Source organism: Propithecus coquereli, unplaced genomic scaffold, assembly GCF_000956105.1.
Source record: "Propithecus coquereli isolate 6110/MARCELLA unplaced genomic scaffold, Pcoq_1.0 Scaffold14, whole genome shotgun sequence".
NCBI lineage: Eukaryota > Metazoa > Chordata > Mammalia > Primates > Indriidae > Propithecus > Propithecus coquereli.
The window spans coordinates 4219225-4243679 of NW_012138302.1; the positions used below are offsets into that span (position 1 = coordinate 4219225).

At 37.1% G+C, this 24455-nt stretch overlaps 1 protein-coding gene across 1 annotated transcript in view; it reads right to left on the reverse strand.

The window, feature by feature from the left end:
• The window catches only part of CACHD1 (cache domain containing 1), a 210536-nt gene that overhangs the window by 107169 nt on the left and 78912 nt on the right, over positions 1-24455 (reverse strand). Inside the window, exon 2 of the mRNA XM_012639326.1 lies at positions 16673-16735. Coding sequence (XP_012494780.1) covers positions 16673-16735 — 63 coding nt within the window. The remainder of the gene's footprint in view (positions 1-16672; positions 16736-24455) is intronic.

Sequence of the window (24455 nt, forward strand, 5' to 3'; positions counted from 1 at the left end):
CTCAATCTATTCCCTTCTAGTTAAATGAAGGTTTGGCTTGTTTGAGTAAAAAGGCCGTATTTTTTCCCCAAGGGTCTGCTTCACTGGAAGAAGGATTTTGCACACATATGGATTGCAGAGCTATGTGAAAAGCTGATGTTCCAGCTGGAGCAAGGAGAGATGCACATCCTAGTGGGAGCTCACATGCCTTTTCCTGCCCTGCCCTGCTGGCCTGCCCCTCTCCAGCTGGGCCAGCCAGCAACACCCACTCCCCCTGGAGAAACAGTACCAGCTCCTCATTTATTTCCTTACACGACTGAGAGTCAAGGGAATGAGGAAATGGACTAGCGGGGGTTTTGCCAAAACAACAACAGCACCACAAAAAACCTGTAACCAGAATTTTCAAGCCTTAAATGTATGTATGGTGGTGGTGGTGGAGATATAAAGATTTTATTTTCTATAGCTAGTATAGGTGTGTATTTTTACATTTGTATTTTTTTACATTCGTATATTTGCATATTTTTACGAATGTACTTTACATTTGTATTTGTATTTTTACAAATGTAAAAATAAATACCATGCATATAAAAAGTATAAATATGTGCATAGAGTACAACCATGTACGCAAACAATAGATGTATACTGTTTTTGGTGTCCAAGGAGAGTACATCACATAAAATGTGTGCAGGGTGCACGTGTGAGTGTATAGACGCAGGATTATCTCAGCTTATCTCAACACCAGACACAAACATTGGCTAATGTACAATACGTACTGCTGAAGAGGGCTGGTCTATATTTAGTACAGGAATTTAAGCTTTCATGCATGCATACACACACATTTTAACTTCCAAACATACACAAGGATATAGAATATAAACTATGTATATAAACAAGATGGCTAAGTACTTCATATTCCAAATTATTAGAGACATGGATAGCTGTCAGGTGGTTGCCTCAGTCCTTGCCCAGCTCATTCTTCTCCTAAGCAGCTAACAGAGCAGTACTCCAGGGATCCTGATTATTGTCAGAGCTTCATACAAGGAGAGAAATCTGGGAGTTCTGAGAGATATCTAAGGGCTGCTCCATCCTCCAGGGAAGCTGTATTAACAAAAGCGTTACCACCTATACTAAGAGCGCCAAATTGTTATCAACTTCTCCTGTGCAACAAAAGGAAGCTTACTATGTTATGTTGTAATCCCACAGACTAGCCTAACAGCTGCAGTTTTTCACTCACTCAATTAGTTAAAAGTTCTTATTTAGGAGGTCCTTATTTAAAAACAAAACAAAATAAAATCCCAATAGCCCAATAGAAATTCCACAAGGACACAAATTATAACCAACTGTCTTAAGGTTATGTTAATAATGGAATAATGATGAATTGGGAGGAAAGACAAAGGAGTCATCAAGGACTTCATTTATTTTTATATCTTGTTTATGTTCCTGAAGGATGATACATTAGTAATATAATGGGCTTCCTCCTAACTCTCCAGTTGTATCCTTGTGATTTATTAGAACTAAAAGCTTGCCACTAACAGTACAGAAGGCACTCTCCACCACTGTTTTACCCTGTCAACTGAGCATTTAAATGCGATCTTTTCTTCATTTAGCAGCTAAGTTTTCATCATAGTACTTACACCGTTTAGACACATTATTTATCTTACATCAGTTGATGTAAGACTCAAGAGAAAATAAACTACCTTCCTTTAAAAAATCAAAAACTTATAGAAGAATTTGCAGCAGAGAAAGCAACACAGCACATGGGTAAGAATATGGGTTTAGAGTTACACTACTCTTTGGCTAAAATCCCAATCCTATCATCCAATTCAAGTATGATTCTAAGAAATTACTTAATATCTCTGAGTTTTAATTTCCTCAACTCTAAAACAAGGAGAAGAACTGTATTTATATCACAGAGTTGTGGTAAAAATTTAATGAGGTAACTTATGTGAAATATTTGTTAAATGAATACAAACTATCATGTAAAAGAAATAATCTTTCCCAAGATGCAACACAACTTATGCATGAACTAATTCTTGCACCCATTCACCATTTATTAGGATTCTAGAGACACATACATAATTTGAACATAACTGAAGGGACTACCATGCTAGATGAGACCCACAGTCCATTGAGACCACCATTCTGCCTCTCATAATCAAGGAAGATTTCCCAAAAAGGACACTTCTGTCCTTTGGGGCATCATCTTCAAGAGATTAGCAAGATATATCATATGTGTGAACAAATGTCTCCTGTGATTTAACAATGTCCTTGGGATAAGCTCTTTGTTTCTTTTCCTGCAATGCCAAGTATATAATAAGTCCTCAACAAATGTTTGCTGAATTCATCACCTGCCTACCACTTACCAGAGGCATGCTCAGAATCTCTCCCTCAAAGAGATCATAATATATTATTGTGTATCCATTCATTCCCCAATATCTTATAAGGCACAACAGTATGAATTATTCTGATATGGTTCCTATATTCAGGAGTTTAACTTCTAGAAGAAGGAAGTTAATTTTTGTTTTTAGAGGAGGTAACACATATCACAAATTTTCTCTCTCCAGTAAAAATACTTATTTAATATTTTCTTGCCTCTGTTAAACTTTAAAGAGTGTCCCCCATCACAGTATTTTTACATTTAAAAAAACCCAAATTGTGGCCAGGCATGGTGGCTTATGCCTGTAATCCTAGCACTCTGGGAGGTTCAGGCGGGAGGATCGCTTGAGCTCAGGAGTATGAGACCAGCCTGAGCAAGAGCGAGACCCCGTCTCTGAAAAACAAAACAAAACAAAACAAAACAAAACCCTCAAACACCCAAATTTGAATTCAACTTTGCATGACTTTTTTGGTGTAGTATAATTGCTTGTAAACCTTTCCTTTTTTGTTAAGTGATAGATCACTAAAAAAAATAATAAAACCTTACGCTAAACCCCAGTATACCAAACAAAAACAAGTAAGGTGAATTGCTAGAGGAGTGAGTGGGGCCAGTTCCATAACAGTGTTGGCTGTACCTCCCCTATACCTTAGGGAACAAAATTTCAAAAACATACACTGGAGCATTCAATCTAAATATAACTGAATTCAAAATCAGGTTCTCTAACCTTTTACTGGGGTGACCTTGGTTGGATAAGAAGTTCCTTTGTACATAATTTTCCCTGTCAGTAAGCCTTGTAGAGTTGTTTTTGAGGTTTATTAATTTGTGCAGCAAATATTTACCAAGCACCTATCATACGCTGCATGGAGATAGTTTTGACAGTGCTGGGGGGCACATCGAGAAATAAAACAGACAAAATCCACTCTCTCTTGGAGCTTACATTCTAGTAGGGAAAGATACTCAACGAAAAAAATAAATACGTATTAAGTCCTAGGTGATGAATTGTCAGGAGATAAAACAGAGAAGGGAGTAAGAAGTAAAGAAAGGTATAATTAATAAAATTAATAAATGGACGGTCAAGGAAGGCCTGAGAGGTATCATTTGAGCCAAGAATGAGAGGACATATGTGAACAAGCCAAGTGGATACATGAGAAAAGATTTAATTATAGTACCTCGTTAATAATATATGCTCAATAAATGATGCTGGTTATTATTATTAACGTAGCTAGTACAATTTAAACAAAGGAATCACAAAACTAAGACTAAAAATCTTGTTTCTGTCACTTTCATTTCCATGAGGCCTTGGAACCATTTATTATCATTCTCGCTCTGAGATATGGTTTACTCACATGGAAAATGGGATAATAATACCTGCTCTTCTTACAACATCATTAAGAAGATAAAATATATGTGGAAGCACAAGGACAATAAAGAAGCACATGCATATTACAACCATCACATCTCTTAGACTATCTTTTCAAAATGACAAACCACCGTTTTATATTATTCACAAAGCAACCCATGATTTGATAGGGAGCCCACAAAGAGGGTTTCTAAGATAAAAATTAACTTCTTTTCTGGAGAGTCAAACCAAGAACGTTAAGAGCTAAAACAGACATATATTGATTTTTGATCAAGGAAACTTAAACACTAACCAAGAGAACTTGCCAGGGCTCTGGATGAACAGAATAGCCATCTGTCTACTCTGGTCCTTGGAGGATTCGTTACAAACTTCCCATCTGGGCAGCTTCAGTACCTCTCGGCCTTTCTTTTGCCTTCCTACAGAGATTTAGTGCTTTTCACTCACTCATTCAACAAACATTTTGTGAATGCTTGTAATAAACACAGAGCCAAGTGTGGATCTGGGTAAGAGGGTGAACTAAACCAGGACCCAGCCCAAACAAATCCCTTGGGGACAGATGGTGGAAAGGTTGGGAGCAAAGAAAGAATGGAATCCATCCACCCCACCTCCCAGATTCCTCCAGTCTGGACAAGTCTGAGCCTTGAACATACTTCAGTAGGTAACTGTAAACAAAATGAGAGCCCTCAGGCTACCACCACACTAGATTAAACTTGGCAGGGCAACCCCAAAACAAATCTGATTCTGAAAATAGGAATACTGAGGAGCCCGAGTATCTCCAGTCATTATTCAACAAATATTTACTAAACCTACCTAGTCCAGGGACTGGGAGCCAGAATTCAAAGACAAATATCCCTAGTGCTCAACTCTTCACCTCCTCTTCTTGTCCAACCATAGTCCCTTTTATTCCTGTGGCCCAGCATCCAGTTCAAGAACCAAACTTTCCTACAGTAGAGAGTTTCCAGGACTAGAAATACAGAAGTAATACAAATATGAAGCTAATATAATTTCCAGTCTCATACTTCTCAGTTTGGCTTCCATTTAAAGCTTCCACTAGCCCCTTCCAGGGCCTTTCTGTGATCATTCCCTCTTGGAAATTCCCTTTTTAAAGTGTGCAGGTTTTTCCTTCTAAGCCATTCCCAAGAAGATTAAATAATGGAATAATAAGCAGCAATCCTCTCCCTAGTGTACTGTAGGGGAGAGAAAAATGGCATCCCTCTACCCTTCTAGGTTTCTTGGCTAGGCTACAAATTAAATTGACGTAAGACAGAAGAAAAAACTCACATAAATAATTAAGTAAAAATGCACGGGAGTCCCACAAAATAGGAGATTTGAAGAAGGGTCAGATGACTGAAGCTTATATAGCATCCTGAGCTACAGAAAGGAAATCGGGGCTCACAGCTTCTGGGGTGGTGGCAACGCAAGTTATGGGAGGGTGAGGGAAGGGAACGTATGGTGAATAAAAGTTGTCTTGTTATACAGATAAAAACTTTCTCTGGTAATAAAAGTTGTTTCTGAACAGCCCTCACAAGAAGAGATGATCGTTTGTCTGGGTGTGGGGTCAACCTTCAGTCTCCTCTCCTGTGATCTGAGTTAGTATTTCCTGGTTGATAAAATTTTTGGGGAGGGGATTCATGACAATCGAGTTCCTCTTGAAGGATCCATCTTTAGACAGATAAAGAGTTCAGAGAAAGCCTCTGTCTGTACCTGCTGCTCCCTAAGTGTCCTCAGTTCAAGATAATCAGTGTCATATTTTGGGGTGACATTTCCTAAACTCTTTTAATATCCTTATATTGACACTCTATCACCCTTTTGTATTCTGGAAGCAGAATACAAAATACTGAATGCTGATTACAGAGTAGGCAACCACATAATCCTTTAAACAACCTTGGAAGATAGGCTACATTTTACAAATGAAATTAATGTAGACACTGAAGAGTTAAATTCTGTCAAAAATCAAACAGATAGTAAATGACAAAATCCTGCTTGAACCTCAAGTTTTCCATCTCGAAAGACGAGGGTCTTTAATTCTCTATCCGAAGCTATCCGCAAAAGGGCTGTCCAAAAAAAGAATAGAGGTTAAGTTTCCTAACCCTTTTGCCCTGTCCCCATGGTCTCTGAGGTCTCTTTCAGCTCTAAAATTCAAAAACATCACATTAGTTAGGACTAATTCCATCTCTTTAAGGTTGACCCTCAATCCATGGTCTCTTTAAAGAAAGAGCTATTTTTTGTTTGTAGGTGACAAGTATTCTGGTACAGAGCATCTTTCTTCTTCTACAAACAAAGGGATATACTTTTGTGCAAGGTCTACATCTGGATCTTGCCTTCAGGTGGATCCTAGTTCATCGCGTTAACCTTGTCCAAATTCTTCATGACCGGAGCCTTGAGTTTATAGTTGAGTAAAAGGATAATTTGGAGTATTAACACCTGCTGAGTCTCCTTTTCTTATAAAACCAATTTACTTCTCCTTTACTGTGTTCTAGTGGATGATATTTGGTGAAATGAAACATCAAATTTTAAACCTTTTAGGTAAAATTCTCATTATCAAATAACAATTTGGAAAAATAATTCAGAAAAATCTTCTACCAGGGCGTATTTTAAATGCTAGAGTGTTTTGAAACATTTTGGGGACCAGAAAAAAATTTTAGATCCCTGAACTATACATGTGCAGGGCAAACTCCATCTGAGGATAAACTGAGCTGAAATTTGAGCTGCTCCCCAAGAGACAGATTAGCATTTTGAGTCCAATCAAGTTAACTGCCTGCTAAAACAAAATAAACAAATAAACAAACAAACAAACATTCCTCACAGGAATATAACAGAACTTGGAGTTTTTCATAATACCAGGATACAACCCCAATTTTTTGACATACTTAGAAAAAGCAAAGTGTGACCAATTTGCAAGAGAAAAAACAGTTAACAGACGTCAATTTCAAACCATTTTTAGATGTCATAATCAGTAGATAGAATTATAAAGCAGCCATTATATTATAACCATGATTAAGACTGCAAAGACAAATATGTTTGCAAGGAATGAAAAGATAGATTTTATTTCTCTGCTGAGATTTCTCTATTAAAAAGAAACAAATGGAAATTCTGCAGCTGGAAAATATAATATCTGAAAATTTAAAAGTATATCTGGAGAAGTTAACAGCAGAATAGAGATAAGAGGAGTAAACTGTATCTAATTTAAAGGTCAGGGAGGAAAAAATTAAAAGAGAAGGAAGAGGCATTGTGTCAGGGACTTGCAGTAGAATATCAAAAGATCTAGCGTACATGTAATTGGAATCCCAGAAGGAGAGCAAAGAATGAGATTAAAAAATATATATATTTGAAGAAATAATGGTCTCAAAGTCTTGAAATTTGATGGAAGACATAAATTTATAGTTTCAGAAAGCTCAACAAACACCAAGTAGGATAAATATAAAGGCTGCTATATCTAGGCAGGCATAGTCATAGTCAAATTGCTAAAAACCAAGAAATAGAGAAAAATCTTAGGAGCAACCAGAATAAAAAAAACAAAAAACCAAAAAACCATTCATTGCATACAGAATAACAACTTTTACTGACTTGACATCAGAAACCATGGAGTCTAGTTGGGCGTGGTGGCTTGTGCCTGTAATCCCAACTACTTGAGAGGCTAAAGTGGGAGGATCCCTTGAGGCCAGTGTTCAACAGTGGCCTGGGCAATATGGCTAGATCTTGTCTCTACCAAAAAAGTAAAAAATTTAGCTGGGTGTGGTGGCGTGTGCCTTAGTTCCAGCTTCGTGAAAGGCTGGGACAGGAGGCTCCCTTAAGACCGGGAGTTCCAGGCTGCAGTGAGCTGTGACTGTGCCACTGTACTCCAGCCTGGTGACCAAGGGGGAAAGAGAAAGGGGAGTGGAGGGGAAGGGGAGGCCAGCAGACAGTGGAACATTTTTAAAGAGAAAAAACTGTCAATCCAGAATTCGATCTCAAGAAAAAACATCCTTTAAGAGAAAAGACGAAATAGAGACATTTTCTTAGTATACAAAATAATAAAAAACAGAATTTGTCACGAGGATGTCTGAATTACAAGAAATATTAAAGGAACTTCTTTAGACTTGATATTAGTTGGTATCTTTAGAAAGAAATGAAGAGTTCTGAAAATGGTAAGCATGTGAGAATATACAATAATTTTTCTTTTAATTGCTTTAAATATAGCATTTTGAAGTAAGAGCTATTGCATTGTCTTGTGTAGTCTGTAATACATGCAGATATAATAGATATGGTAACTCTAACATAAAAGATAATGTTGAGGAAATGGACCTATACGATTGCAAGGGTTCTAGATTTTATGTAAAGAGATAGAATATTAATTCTAAGTGGACTGTAATAAGTTAAGGATGTAATAATATATTGTGATTTCTAGAGCATATACTTAAAATATGCAAAGAAATGTAGCTAAAAAGCTAAAACAGATTAACATAAAATTAAAAAATATTTAAAAATTCAAAAGAGGGTGGAGAGGGAGTAACTAAGAAAAAAAAGGGAGAAAAAAATGGAAAACAAATAATAAAATGTCTGGCCCAAATCCAACACTATCAACAATCAAAGTAAATATTAATTGACCAAATATTCCCCAAATACTCCCAATTAAAAGGCAGAAAATTTCAGAAGAGATTAAAAAAAAAGCAAGTCTCAATTATATACTGTCTATAAAAGACATTTTTACCAGAGAATTGACAGTAAATGATTATGAAAAGGCAGATCGTGTCAACAGTAAGTATATGAGGGCTGGAGTTGCTATATCAATATCTAGTAAAATAGACTTCACGGAAAGAGCATTATTACAAGAGACAAAGAATAACATTTCATGATGTCATAATTCACAACTCATCAGAAAGACATGGTAATCTCAAATGTGTACGTCACTAATAATGGAGCCCTAAAACATATCAGGCAAAAGTGGATAGAATTAAAGGAAAAAATTATACAATTTCACCATTATTGCTGAAGATTTTAACATTCCTCTCAGCAAAGATAGAATTAGACAAAATAAAAATCAGCCCAAACATAAATGATTTGAACAACACTAACAACCACCTTAACCTAATGGATACATAAAGAACATTCAACAACTACAGAATACACACCCTTTTCAAGTTCATTTGGTATATTACACAAGATAGATCATATGTTGAGCCATAAAACCCAAGTCTCAATAAATTAAAAAGGAATGAAATCATGCAATGTATGTTTTCTGACCACAATGGAATTTGGTTAGGAATTAATAACAAGATATCTAAAAGACCACAAATGTTTTAGAAATCGAACAACACACTTCAAAGTAATCCATGAGTCAAAGAAGAAATCACAGGGAAAATCAGAAAATATTTAAAACGGAATGATAATGAAAATATATCTCATGAAACTTTGTGGTATTTAACTAAAGCAGTGCTTAGAGAAAAATTTATAGCTTTAAATGCTTCTATTTGAAAAAAAAGAAAGGTGTAAAAATCAATGACCTAATGTTACAAGTTAAGAATCGAGAAAAAAAGAGCAAAGTTAACCTAAAGTGCAAGGAAGGAAATAATAAAGAACATGAATTTGTGAAATAGAAAACAAGAGAAAATTAAGGAAGCCAAATTCATTTTTTGAAAAATGAGTTATCATTACTGTGTTTGTCCATTCATTCTCTCTCTGATTGTCTGTCTAGCCACAGGTTTACCTATTTTATTGATCTTTTCAAAGAAATAGCCACATTTGGTCTTAATGATTTTGCTCTATTCTTCTGGCCTACAGATATTAAAAAGATAATAAGAATGTTATAAACACCTTTATACTAACAAATTTGACAATTTAAATAAAAAGGACAAATTTCTTTTTAAAAAAATCAACTTATCAAAAGTGACACAAGATGAAAGAGAAAAACAAAACAAAACCAAAAAAAACCCTACCTATATGTATTAAAGAAATTGGATGAGGCTGGGCGCAGTGGCTCATGCCTGTAATCCCAGCACTCTGGGAGGCTGAGGCAGGAGGATTGCTTGAGGTCAGGAGTTCCATACCAGCCTGAGCAACAGCAAGACCCCATCTCTAGTAAAAATAGAAAAAAAAAAAATTAGCTGGTTGTGGTGGTGCTGCACCTGTAGTCCTAGCTACTTGGAGGCTGAGGCAGGAGGGTTGCTTGAGCCCAGGAGTTTGAGGTTGCTGTGAGCTATGATGACGCCATTGCACTCCAGCCCAGGCAACAAGAGAGCAAGACTCTGTCTCAGAAAAAAAAAAAAAAAGAAAAAGAAAAAGAAAAAAAGAAATTGGATGCTCAAAACTATGGCACCCTAGTGAATTCCATCAAACATCTAAGGAAGAAATAACATCAGTCTTATTTTCCTCCAGAAAGTAAAGGAGGAAGGACTATGTCCAAACTAGTTTTATAAAGCCAATACTCTAAAACTAAAAAGTGATAAGTGATACAGAAAAAAGAAAATGTAGAACAAGGAAAAAGAAAACCAGGAGTAGGGAGCAGGGTAGGCTGCAGCTTTAAATACGGTGATCACCTGATTGACAAGGTGACATTGGAGAAGACCTGAAGGAGGTGAGGGTACCCACAGGGATATATGCTATTTGCACCTATGCAAAGGCCCTGAGGCAGGAACGTGCCAAGAAAGGCAAGGAGGCAAGTGCAGTGTCCTGAAGACCCAAGTGTCAAGGTATATCAAGGCAGATGCAAAGGATCAATGATTCAGTACTAACATTATTTAAGTAAATGAGGACCCTGGAATTAGCAACGTGGCGGTCACTGGTGATCTTGGTAGGGCTAGAAGCTTTACTGGAGTAGGCTTAAGAGAAAATGGCAGAACTGGATCTAATGAGCACAGATGCCTCTTTTGATGGGCTGTGCCTCAAAGGGAGAAAAAGAAATGGGCAGTAGTTGGAAAGGAAGTGGGGTCAAGAAGAGGGTTTGTTGTTTGTCTGTGATAGGTGAACAGCATGTTTACATGCTGATGAATGTGACCCAGGAGAGATAAAAGCCGACACCACAGAAGGGAGGGAAAGAAAGGCTAGAGGAACGCCCTTGACCAAACATCAGGTACATCTCTGGTACAAGCAGTTCTTTCACCACATTGGCCCATTTCAAAAGAATTGTGACGTCCTCTAAAACCACCGCTGCCAGCAATTCAACAGTTTCTGAAACACGTACTTGCCATTTCATTGAGTAAATTGTTAACACAAATCATTACTAGAGCATTTGAGAAAGAGTTAGAACAAACTCTTGAAATAAGTCGAAGGTAGCTCTGATCCCTACAGTGATGCAATCAAGCACCCCAAGAAACTTTCTCCTTTTGTTTTTCCTTCACCTCTTTGTGTTTTACAGACCATATTTTACTATTTTCTGAAGCACTTGCTCAAAAATTTATTTTTCTTGATTCAGGTTCAACTTTATATAATGCTCTAATGTGTGTAAACTTAATTTCTTAAAGTATTCAAAAATGGAGTCCATGGGAGGTGTTCCACACAAGAACGTGTGCATAGGATTTTAATTTTTTCCGAGGCTGTTGCTATAGTTTCTTTGGCAGCAAAATTACATAGAGTGAACTAATTAAAGACTTAAAACACATTGTTAGGCAATTTAGACCCACACTCTGAAGGTTAATTTAAAAGAAATAATAAGTAAAAGCAAGGAAAAATATATACCACAGAGAGTGTTGTGGTAAGAGTCAAGAATCACAAAATGTTTTTTATTAGTGTTAATTACTTTGCTCCCTTAACCAGAAGATATTAACAACATGTTAGATTTTCTGCCAAGTTATATAGTGTGCACAAGTCAGATCCAATGCTCAATAGGATTTGATTAGTAAAGGGGGAGGGCAAGAACCCACAGGACTCTAGTTCTCATTAATCTAAAGGAGAAATGATGGATAGAAAACTCATGTCAGAATTCTAGACAGTACAAAATATGCAAAAATCAACCATAAAGAAGTGGTTCCCGGCCGGGCGTGGTGGCTCACGCCTGTAATCCCAGCTCTCTGGGAGGCCGAGGCGGGCGGATCGTTTGAGCTCAGGAGTTCGAGACCAGCCTGAGCAAGAGCGAGACCTCGTCTCTACTAAAAATAGAAAGAAATTAATCGGACAACTAAAAATATATAGAAAAAATTAGCCGGGAATGGTGGCGCATGCCTGCAGTCCCAGCTACTCGGGAGGCTGAGACAGAGGGATCGCTTGAGCCCAGGAGTTTGAGGTTGCTGTAGCCAGGCTGACGCCCACAGCACTCACTCTAGCCAAAACAACCCAGGGGGAATTTGTTCCAAAAAAAAAAAAAAAAGAAGTCACTGTTAGGAGCCCTGAGCCCTCAAATGATGTGAATGCAGGAGATCTGGGAAGTAAGCCAGCCCAAACCCTGCTTTCCTTCTGAGAATGTGGCACAATCTGGTGACTTTGAGCTTCCACTTGGAGGACAGCACAGAGCACTAGGGAGAGGAAATAACCTCAGGGCTTGGCCAAGATCGAAAATCAAGAAACATAAATGGAGAGGGCAGTGTCACCCCACTAAATACCAAAACTTGTAAAACTCATCACTAAGATAACGTGATACTCGCACAGTGATGGATTAAATAGACCAGTGGAACCAAATGAAATTCACGCATACAGGAAAACTCAACTAATGATTGAAAACAAATGACAAAAGGACAGATTTTCAATACATAGTGATAGGACATTTGGAAACACATACGGAGGAAAAATGAAATTGGATATCTACTTCATATCCAACACCCAAATCAACTCCAGGCGGATAAAAGTCTTGAATGAGAGAGTCAAATATTTTACAAGATAATAAAGGAGAAAACATTTATGTCTTTAGGGGTGGATAAGAATTTTTTTCACAGAACACAAATGCCAAAAACCAAAAAGGAAAAGATTGATTTTAAAAACTGACTCAATTAAAATTAAAACTTTAAAATTCTTTAAAAGATAATATGAAGTGAAAAGACAAATGAAAAACTGGGAGAACATATTTATGAAACATAAATCTGTAAGGCAATCTAATATGGCAACTACCAGCCATACGTGGCTATTTTAATTAAAATTAAATAAAATTTAAAATTTAATTATCAGTAGTAGCTCTAGATACATTTCAGGTACTCAGTAGTCACATGTGACTAGTAGCTGCTCATCAGACAGCACGGATATAGAACATCTTCATCATCACAGAAAGTTCTCTCTGGACAGCACTGATCTAGAACATATGCAGCATTTTTAAATTTCTAAACTTAAAAAAAAAAGAATGAAGAGCATTAATATTTAATACAACAAAAAAACACAAAAAAATTTTCTCTAAACATGCAAAAAAAGAAAAAAAAGCCTTTCAAGCTCATTAGTAATCGGAATAAAACAAATGAACTCATTAGATTCAATTTCAGATATCCCAAATTGGCAAACGATTAAAAATCAGATAGCATCAACTATTGAGGAGGGATCAGCAAATTTCTAATATACTTTCTTGGGAGTGTGACCCATGACAACCACTGTGGAGCCCATTTGACATTGACCAGTCATATTGAACACTCTGATACCCAGGACTTCTACTCTACAGATGGATTCTCCACCTGAGCCGAACAAAGCTCCCCTCCCCCACCACCATTTAGGGCATTTGGAAATGTGTGTGGAGATACACACACAACACACAGTTCTACCAGCATTTAATTGGCAGGGGGCCAGCAGCAATAAAGTTCCTGCAATTAAAAAAATTATTCCATTTGAACTACGTAGGGGTTTACGGAGATATGAACAAAAATCAAAACACTAGAAGCAACCCAAACATCATCAACTATAAAATGGACATATAAATTGCATATAATGGAATAATACAGAATTGAAAATAAATGAACCTTACCTACAGATATCAACATGGGTGCTTTTAAGCCATGTGACACTGAATGAAACTAGCAGGATACGTGGGTATAAACATATGCTTAAAATTTATATAAAAAAATAGGCAAACTAAAAATTAATTTGAGTATAAACAAATTACCTACTAGCTGGGGTGTTTTGCAAACTGTCTGGGATCCCTGGCCTTTCTGAATATTGCCAGTAATAATACTGCCACCTACCTCATGGAGTTGTTCTGAAATTCGAACGAGATAAGCAGTGTGAGTGATTGTGATTGCAGACATTTTACAGAAACATTAGAGGTACATATGTCCCTAAAGATTTCACCCTGGGAACTGTCCAGAATCACAGGGTCCAGAGTTTCTGGGCAGTTATTAATCAAGTTAAGAAGATATCAGGGGTCTCTGTGTTCTCACTATAGAATGGGGGGGATACCCACTATTGAATTCAACCCACAAGGTTACCATCACGATGAAGCGATAGCAAATTTTTTGGTAAATATGCAAATACGAGCTCTTATTAGTGTTGTTGTTTTAGTGACCACAGTACTGAAAAGATCTGGAAATCATGTCATAGAACAAGAAATTATTTAGGACCTGAGTCTATTAAAATTTAGGCTAAATAATTAAGACAGTGACACAATTATCTCCACATACAAGATAGAAAAGAGACATAAGGTCTATTTGTTCAGGGTTCTTCCAGAGGGTAGACTGAAGAGATTGGAGAGAAGTTAAAAGTAAGTATGTTCTGGTTTAAGAAAGAACGTTTTGACAATCAGTGAGAAGACACACAGAACAGACTACGTGGTAACCCTCTTGTACTTGAACTATGCAGATCAAGGCAGAGTTTAGTAGAGACTCCTGTTTAGGATGAATATATACATTTTTAACAAATAAATAAATGTTTAAAATTCTAAAATAAATTTAAATCAATTTACAATAAATTAAAAAGAGATAATATAACTTTGTACCAAACATTTCAAAAACTAGCTCTCCTACTTAATAGTCATAAATTACAGGTAACTTATTTTATCTCTTGGATCCTCAGTTTCCTCATCTGTAATAGGATAATATTTTTCCTTCGAGGTTATTTAGCAAAAATCAATAACATATATGTGAAATTGCCTAGCACCAGTAAGTGCTCATCAGCTGCTGTAACTTTAACAAATTATTATTAAAGGCTTCCAAACTTGTTCATAGCTAGATAAATAATGACATCAGTGCAAGAAAACAAAACAACTTTCATGTTCCATAACAGCCAAAGTAAGAACTTGTACCTGTTGCTTCAAGAAAAGCAGCAAAACTGATATCCCTGGATCAGTTTCGTTAAAATGTTATCAAATGGCCTTTGCTCTCCCCAAAAGTTTCCTTAGCCATGCTTTGTCTAGAAATCTTCTCCCATAAAACTTCTTTTAAATTTCATGACCCTAAAGAACTTTCTAGTTTGCTGGGATAAAAATAAGACAGGCATTATGAGGATAAGACTTGGTACAGCAAACCACATCATATTCACTACAATTTTGGGCCATTAGCGTTTAAAAATATCTAAAGCTAAGAAAAAGTGTATATATACAACTATTTACATCCTCTAAATTTAAACTGCAGAAACCAACAAAAAAAAGTCAATGTCCATAAAGAGGAAATGCTGAACTTCAAGATTAAACCGCAGTAATTTATTATAAATAAATAACTACCCTATAAATAACTTCACTGTAACAAATCTTTTTCTTCTTGTATAATACTTTTGAAGTTTAGATTAAGTCAAGCTGTTCTCCATGAGTACAATGTCAAGACCTCAGAGTTTAAATTATTATGCATTTCACCTATAGTTATCTTTTGATTCTATGGAAGCGCTCTGCTATAGTCTGGGTTTTACCTTGGTTCTGTTTTTTACTTAAGTTTCAAACCTCGCTTCCAGTTACTAGTAGATGGTCACAGACTGTAATGAAGTTGGTGGATTAGCTGAAATTAAAACCAACACTTCTTTACCACCCCTTCTCTTAAAGCACAGATCAATTATTTATGACCAAGTTCACCAACACTACGTTTTCATTTAGCAGGCAGTCCATCTGAAGCCAGCTATAAATAAAGTAAATAGAATCTGGCCTCAAAACTTCTTGACTCCAAAGAGCATGAAAGAAGGAAAGGAAAGGCCGGGCGTGGTGGCTCACGCCTGTAATCCTAGCACTCTGGGAGGCTGAGACAGGCAGATCGTTTGAGCTCAGGAGTTCGAGACCAGCCTGAGCAAGAGCGAGATCCCGTCTCTACTAAAAATAGAAAGAAATTATCTGGACAACTAAGAATATATAGAAAAAATTAGCCAGACATGGTGGCACATGCCTGTAGTCCCAGCTACTAGGGAGGCTGAGGCAGAAGGATTGCTTGATTCCAGGAGTTTGAGGTTGCTGTGAGCTAGGCTGATGTCACAGCACTCCAGCCTGAGCAGCAGAGTGAGACTCTGTCTCAAAAAAATAAATAAATAAAATAAAATAAAATAAATAAATAAAAGGAGGAAAGGAAGAATATAAGAGGAAAGAAAAAGGAAAGAGCAGAAGAATCCAACATCCAATGAACTACTTCTATGCCAGAACTTTCCACATAGACGATTTCATTTTATTCTCAGTTAATTTGACATCATTTCATTTAATTCTCACAACCCCATAAGGCAGATATTATGTTCCCGTTATTTAAGACTGAGAAACTGCAACTCAAAAAGGCCAAATTGCTTACTGGGACCACAGAGTAAGAAGGAAAACCAGAATTTGGTATGGGGTTTGTCTGATTCTAAAGCCTGGGCACTTATTTTCTATATCAGATGAAACAATTTCTGGTATTTTTAGATTTGAGTAGTTTAGGGATTTTTAAAACAAAAAGGAATTAAATATTTCTAAAGCATAACATGAATAGCAAAAAACCATCCACATAACCATTATGCCAACTGCTTCTAAGAACTTGAAGTGTGAAGTTGTCACCACTTGCGTAAGATGTATATGAAATTACATACAGAGATGAACAGGAAGCCTCAAGTGGAGACTGCTTGCAAAGAGTCATGAAGCCACATCTAAAAGCAAGACAAAGACAGAGAATGTCAAGTATTCAACAGCCTCTTACCTGCTGCACTTCACTTTCTCCATTTGAGATTTTCTCAGTGTAAACAAAGGAGTTGAATATCCGCTGTAATGAAAAGAAAATGAACAAACATTAAGTTTTCTAAGTAAGACCATCATTTTCTATACGAGCATGTCTGTGAATAATCTGTTGTTTACAACACAAATAGAATCAAGTAGAAAAAATTTAATTAAAATACAGTAATTTTACAGCGAGAATAACAGCCAAAGTAAATCACACTTACATAAGCAATATGCAGGCACTTCCGTAGTGAAGTAAACCAGATGTTACACTACATTTTTCATTTTCAAAAATACATTTAATTATAGATTTCCGGAGCCCATGCCATTTTATCCAATTGGTATAATCTGACAAAGTTGTGTTTCTCATTTAAATCCTGTACTCCCTGAATGCTGTAATTGTTTACAGACACTAAAATTTAATGCAATAAAGCTCTTTAAAAAGGATTCTTTCCATTTTCTTTCATGTCCCTGGTCCAGCCAGTACCTACAATATTAGCTATCACCTTCGTTACTCGATCACCCCCTCGGGAGAGTAACATAATAGGGCTTGCCAAATATGTTGTGGCCTTAAGAGAAGACCCAGTTCTTACATGCCAGGAAATACGACAGCTGTGCCAAGACATTAGGCCAAACTACAGCACACAAGCACACACATTCTTCCACGGGTCCCTGCCTAGCTCATACCTACTCCTCCATACATTGCTCTATTTAAAAACAGACTTATGGCTTCACCTAACTGTATCATTACTGAGCAATCACAAGAGATTAACATACAACAGACGAAAAAATGAGAATCGAAGTTATGTATCTGTCAGAGGCACAAAAAAGCAGCCACAGCCTCATCATTTATCTTTAAAGCTTTAAAGATACCACTGGAACTCTCCAGAGGAGTAAGGAGTCAGACCTGGAGATGTCAGCCAAAATTTCCTTTTTCCTTTCTACCCTTCTGCCAAGGGTTTGTCAGCATCTGGGACAGCTTCCCAGACAGCCTAACACACCTGCATGGTTGTGGTGGGGAAGACAAGTGCCAAGTTCTTCAAGCACTGTACATCCAAACAGAGTGCAAGTGAAGGAAGATTAAGCTGCTGGGGGTGGAGGGGATTATGGGGGGAGAGTGCAGAGGGGAGGGAGGCAAAATAACTTGGGAAGGACTGGGATGGAATGGGATGGAATTATAGTCAGGAGTATTATAATCACAAATCATCATGGTGCCCTCTATCATTCTCCAAAGTGCCACTCATTCATTCAACAGATGTTCTTTGTTACTTTCTTTCCTAAAAATGATTCTCCTGATAGGAAAGTTTTCATTACAGATTTCTAGTAATGTCCATAATGATAATGATGTTGGCTAATATTTATTGAATTGTTACTGTGGGGCAGACACTATTCTAAGCACATTATATCTGTTTGCTTATTAAAGTCTTATAAAACACCTCTGTGACAGGCACTATTATCTCTAAATAGATGAGGTAACTGAAGCATATTTATTGAGTGCCTATTCCTAGTGCAATGCAAATATTGTACCTCATGGGCATATCTTATTTAATCTTCATTTAAAAATTACTGTAGCTCTAAAGATGGAAAGCTAAGACCCTGGGAGGTTAGCTCACCTCAAATCACTTGGCAAGGCTGGAATTTGAACCCAGGCAGTGTGGCTCCAGATCTGATGCTCTAACTCTATTGTCTCATAAGAATTCGCTATCTGGTTGCTTTACACATACAAAAAAACACTCCTGTCAGGAGCTAACACCTGAACATAATGCAGATCAACAATCCCTGTATGTAACTACAACATTCAAAAGGTTCTGAAATCAAAAGCTATGCATCACACATTTGTTAGCAAAATACGACATGACCTAAACTTGTTTGCTGGTAAATCCTAACTTGAACTGATATGTATTATGTATTTATAGTCCTTATTAAACCACTTAGTATGACCATTCATTCATTTTGAAGCAGATCTCAAATAGTGCATTTGATTATGGGGTTCTGAATCCTGAAATACATCTCACTTTGGAAAAAGGATGATGAACCTATAGACTTCCATTCCTACAACTCTGAGTTCCCAATTCTCTGAGAAACCACTTAGTTCACTATGTTATAATGCTTTTAGAGGCTGGGTCAATGTCATTACCACATACCTCACGCTCACAGAATATATTCTCTATTTTTATACAATTTGATTTTTAAAAACTGTTCAGTACCAAGAGTACATTTATATTAAAAATTAACATAATTCATGTAATGGCTTCAGATCTTGATGAATGAAGTCAAGTTCTTATTTCATTTCTGGCAGAGATATTCCAATTGATACAATATCTGTTCTGTCTTGGAAGGTGCGCCCCCAAGAGGTGACGGATGAAAGAAGCACGCACTATTCCAGATCCACCCTGCTCCAGCCAACACCCACAAAGGGCCAAATTGGACACTTCCTTCTCATGTCTGTTAAAAGAAAGGTGAATACATAAAGAATATATGCTGGGAAGGGTTCAAGAGGCTGTGTTTTGTTCCCTGTTTTACTCGTTTATTACCCTTATAGTAAGAATATTTTTATGTAGATATTTGTATGGCTTATAAGTATTTGTATAGTCTCTATACCTAATAAAGGTAGATGGGCAAAAGAAAATTTTAAAAGAAAGAAGTTTTATTAATAGACATGAGCAGTGGTGATTCTGTAAGCTACCTTTTTTATACAACCCTCTAACTCCCCCAGAAGTGAAAGATGATCTGTTCGGTCATAGTTTGGGGCTATGGCCAAAGCAAACAATTTTTTGCCCCCCTCCTTCCCCAGGTGGCAGGGGTAGGGGGTGGGGAGGAGTTTTAAGAACTTTAGTGAGAGGTCAGTAGAACCAGACAAGTAACTCCTGACTTAACTGATCAGCCACATCTGGCGCAAGGTTAAAAGTTCAGGCTCATGTGTGTGCACAAGATCTCAAGGTACAGAGTGAATTTCCACTATGCTCTAGGTCAGTGGACAGTGATCGTCTTTCTTAAAATGCAGGGCCTGCTAAGCCCAGCTCTCAAAGGCTTAGTACCTTTATAGTTTACAATTTCACATGAATTATTACATTCAATCCTCACAACAACCATATGTGGTAGGCAGGGTGGGGATCTGAAACCACATTTTACAGATTAAAAAAATTACAGCTCAAAAGGTAGAATATATATCACAGGTAAAAAACTGAAGTGCTGAGGCCTGAATCTAGGTCTTGAATTAAAAACAGGACTAGCTTTTAGCAAAGATATTAAACACATTTATTCATAGCACCTTTTTGTTCAAGATAGTCTAAGAATCCTAATTCCTATGTGTAGAAAAAAAATGAAGGTTTGGGTTTTTTCTAACCATTTATTTTAAGATATAATGTCGGAGTAATTAAAGAGTCCCAGACAGGCTGGATGTGGCGGCTCATGCCTGTAATCCCAGCGCTTTGGGAGGCTGAGGCAAGAGGATCCCTTGAAGCCAGGAGTTCAAGACCAGACTAGGCAATATAGTGAGACCCCATCTCTACAAAAAATTTTAAAAATTAGCTGGGCATGATGTTATGTGCCTGTAGTCCCAGCTACTTGGAGGAGGAGGGTGGAGTGCACGGGGGTGAGGTGGGAGGATTACTTGAATCCAGCATTACAAGGTTGCAGTGAGCTGTGATCTGAGCTACTGCACTCCAGTCTGGGGCACAAAGACAGACCCTGTCTTTAAAAACAACAACAACAACAACAACAAAAAAAAACCACACACACACACACAGGAGTCCCAGACACGGGTTTTATTTTTCATTACTTTCTATTGCTATGTGAAATTGTAAAAGAAATAGAATACAGGGTTTTGAGGGGTTTTGTTTTTAATGTGAGAGCCAGGAATTCAAAATGATATATTAATACCTAGCTGTCATTTTTGCGACCTCAAGGTAAAAATTTTCTTGGTTATTAGACGACTTGGAAAATGGAAGTAGAAAGGAAAAATGTTCCTAAGACATGAAAATGGTGAGTGATCACGACAGGTCTATTCCTGCAGTCCTCTGGATGGTTTACTCACAATAACAGGGGTAGGGTTTGGGTAGGCAGAGTGTGGGCATTCTGAATTCATTCCAGGTGGTCACTTTCCCTTATCCCAGCTCCATGGAGGGCCAAAGGAATTCCAGAAATGTGAACTCTTAATTTGAACACAACCCAAAGGGAGTCAAAGAGTAACTCTCCTGAGTTTGCAAAATCCTTGGAAGTGAAGCCAAAGATATTGCCCAACTTTGCCCATTACTCTTCCTTGTTCTTAAAAGTTTTCCTCAAATACTAAAAGTAAAGATACGCTTTATTACATAGTAAAAAGATCATTAAAACAGATGGAGTTTGTAAAAGTTATTTTAAATAGAAATATTTCACTAACTTTTCTTCATTAAATTTGTTTCCATAATTAACAGAAAACAACAGGTCTTCTTATGCTCATGGGAACTGAGTACTCTGATTTAAAGACAAAACTGACCTTTCCCTCCTTAATGCACCTACTTTGAAACTGGTAGTATCTTCTAAAGTTAATTATATGCGTATCTTATGACCCAGCAATTTCGATCCTTGGTATATACCTAGCAGAAATGTGATTGTGTGTTCATAGAAAGACCAGCGCAGTATGAGAATGTTCACAGCAGCGCTACTCATACATAATAGCCCCCAACCTGGAACATACCCAAATGCCTACCAGCAATAGAAAATTAAATTGTGGTGTATTCGCATAATGGAATATTCGGTGGTGAGAATGAACAAACAATTACCACATGCATGAACAAGATCTATCTCACAAACATAACACTGAGTGAAAGAAGCCAGACTCCAGAACACAAAATGTATACTTCCATTTATAACAAGTTCAAAACCAGGCAAAACTAATCTAGCCTGTTAGAAGCCAGGATAGTGGTTATCCTTTGTGGGAGAATGAATAGAACAGGGCATAAAGGGGGCTTCTGGGATGCTGGAATGTTCTATTTCTTGATCTGGGTGCTGGTTACTGGATGTGTTCACTGTTGTGAGAATTCATCAAGCTGTACACTTGAGATTATGCACTTTTCTGTATCTGTGCCATATTTCAAAAATACATTTACTTCAAACACATAGTCTAGGCAGTCTCTTTAAAATACATTCTACTCAAATGTTTTCATATATTCTAAAGACTATACATTTTAGAAAAGGGAGAGCAAGAATCTATTAACTGGGCTGTTGAAAATACTCAAAGAAAAATCTAAACCCCAATCCACAATTCACATGAAACTGGGGCTGTATCAGCAGAGGTATCACCTAGCAATTCACAGATAAGGTCTCCCGAGCCTTCCCCGAGGCTACATATTAATTGCTCCCTCACACTTTAAGTACAGAACGTTGCTTAGTTCTTTGGCTTCCCATCCAATGGTACTGTACAAACCTGAATTTTCCAGCAAAGAAAAAAGATATCTTTCTCCGAGTTTCATCCTACCTGGATCCTCTAAATATATATAACACAATTTAATCAAATCTCCCCTTTGCATAGTCCATTCTTTTATTTCCTACCTACTGCCTTTTCCCCTCCTCCCCAAAAGAGGACATTCAATGCAAATGAAGTTAAAAATTAAAGAGTCACATAATAATTGAAATTGAATATAGTTCCTCCTACGTCTACTCCAAGAGGGGGTAAAAAAAAAAAAGACAAATATCCTGGGTGGGAGGGTAGGGTGGGGGGTAGGGTAGCCTGTCCCCCCCACCTCTTAAGGGCACCTTAGTCCTTCCCTGTCCCCGCACCCCCTCCACTGACCCACCCTCCCAACCCATCATCTCCTCCCCTCCCAAATCTCCCAAGTTAATTGAGCCTGCTTAACAGATGGCAAGAGAATTCCACTTTGCTGAAACAAGAATAATTATATGAGCGTTTAATAAGATGGTCGGTCCAGACAGTTGGCCCCACCTTCACTCTACCAACAGCTCTGCCAAATTTTAACTAGATATTGAAATAGCAGAATCCCACAGTGCAGAAATAAGCACCTCTACAAGCCTAATGAGATTCTGTTAGTCTCCCTTCCTGGGCTTTGCTAAGAAAATGTGGACCGAGTTTTTTTTCAAAAGCTTATTCTCTTGCTATTTACAGTTCTCTTTGGCAAGCCCATATAGCTGACAGTTCACTAATAGCTTCATTCAGCTCTGGATCTGTTCCTATGACCCCAGGCAGTGTGGCCAAAGGGGAGGAAAATATAGATCACCATTCTTATCTCAACAAGTTGACCAACACTAATCACTAAAAGAGAAAGTACTGTCATTTAAACTCAGAAAAAAAAAAAAAATCACTGGAAAGGGAATTAATGGCAACTTAATTTAAGTGTTTCAAGAAAGAAAACATATGCATGACCATATTCTCCTCTAAGCATATGCCATGAATAATCTTTTACCAGGTTTTAAGGGATCTCTGCTGCCCAGATTAGACATTGTCTGATTTTTACCATACTATTTAACCTTACACTGTTAAACATATGGAAGCCCCAAGAAAAATGACATTCTCTGAGGAGGCTAATCATTTTGCATTCTGAGGTTAAAAAAAAAAAAAATCTGTTGCTATAAATCTTAGTCATTTTTTAATCTCTGAATTTGTTCATTCTGGATACAGATGTCCCAAGAAAATTGTTTGCCAAGAGTATTAAAGAGGTTACCATAAAAAAGAAAAATGGAAAGTAACTTAAATATGCAATAATAGGGGACCAATTAAATTACTCATCTGTGAATCAAAAAGATACTACACAGCTATTAAAAGCATATTTCTAAAGAATTTGTTACTGTTGATATTTTTGGAGCAGCATTAAATATATAAATGTTATTCTAACTATATGTGTGTAGGGGTGTACATAATGTCACCATGTATTGTGACCAAGGGCCCAGAATGCATTCAGGTGCTTTATAACACATTATCTCATTTAGTACCCACAACAACCCTTTAGTTATTACATCATCATTTTACATATGAGGGAATTGAGGTTCTGAGAGGTTAACTTGCCCAAAGTTGACCATTAATAAGTTAAGTGGCCAAGTTGAGATGCAAATCCTGCCTTACTTCTAAGTTTATGGGTAGTCCTCTATGTAAAGATCATCTTACTAGAGAAAACTTATGTAAAATCTAGAAATTGACCAAAATCATAACAGGGCTTGCCTGTGAATAGTGAATCTAAAATATTTTTTTTCCTCTCCCCTATCTCAAAATTGAGCACATACTTCCTTTATAACTGATAAAGACAAACATTTTTCAAAGAGTTGTCAAACTCAAAAAAGAGTTAACAGCTAGACTCCACGAGGAACCACTGCACTGGATCACCACCTCAAGAGCTTTCAGAAAAGAAAATAAAATCAGCGGCTTATGTTTGATACTCACTATAAAAACTAGATCTTGAATACCACTGTGGCTTGCAAGAAACTGGGCTATTCCAATTTTTATAACAAAGGGAAATGTTTAGTTGCTGAAAACTATGGCAGAGAAAGAGGCTTACATTGAGAATTGAAAACAAAACTAATCAGTGACACAACAGATGACCTTGTGCAATCAAACTGTACCCCAGGTACACGTGTCCCAGCCTGACAGATTTCCTTACTTCGTTGTAAGGTTACTATAAATAATGATAACAGCTAACGCTTATCTAGTGCTTACTATCTGTCATGCACTAGGTACTTTAACACATAAATAATTTATCTCATAAGTGTGGGGATGAATTTATATAGAGTGCACTAAAAATATTATGAATGTATTTCACACACCATTATGATAGTTA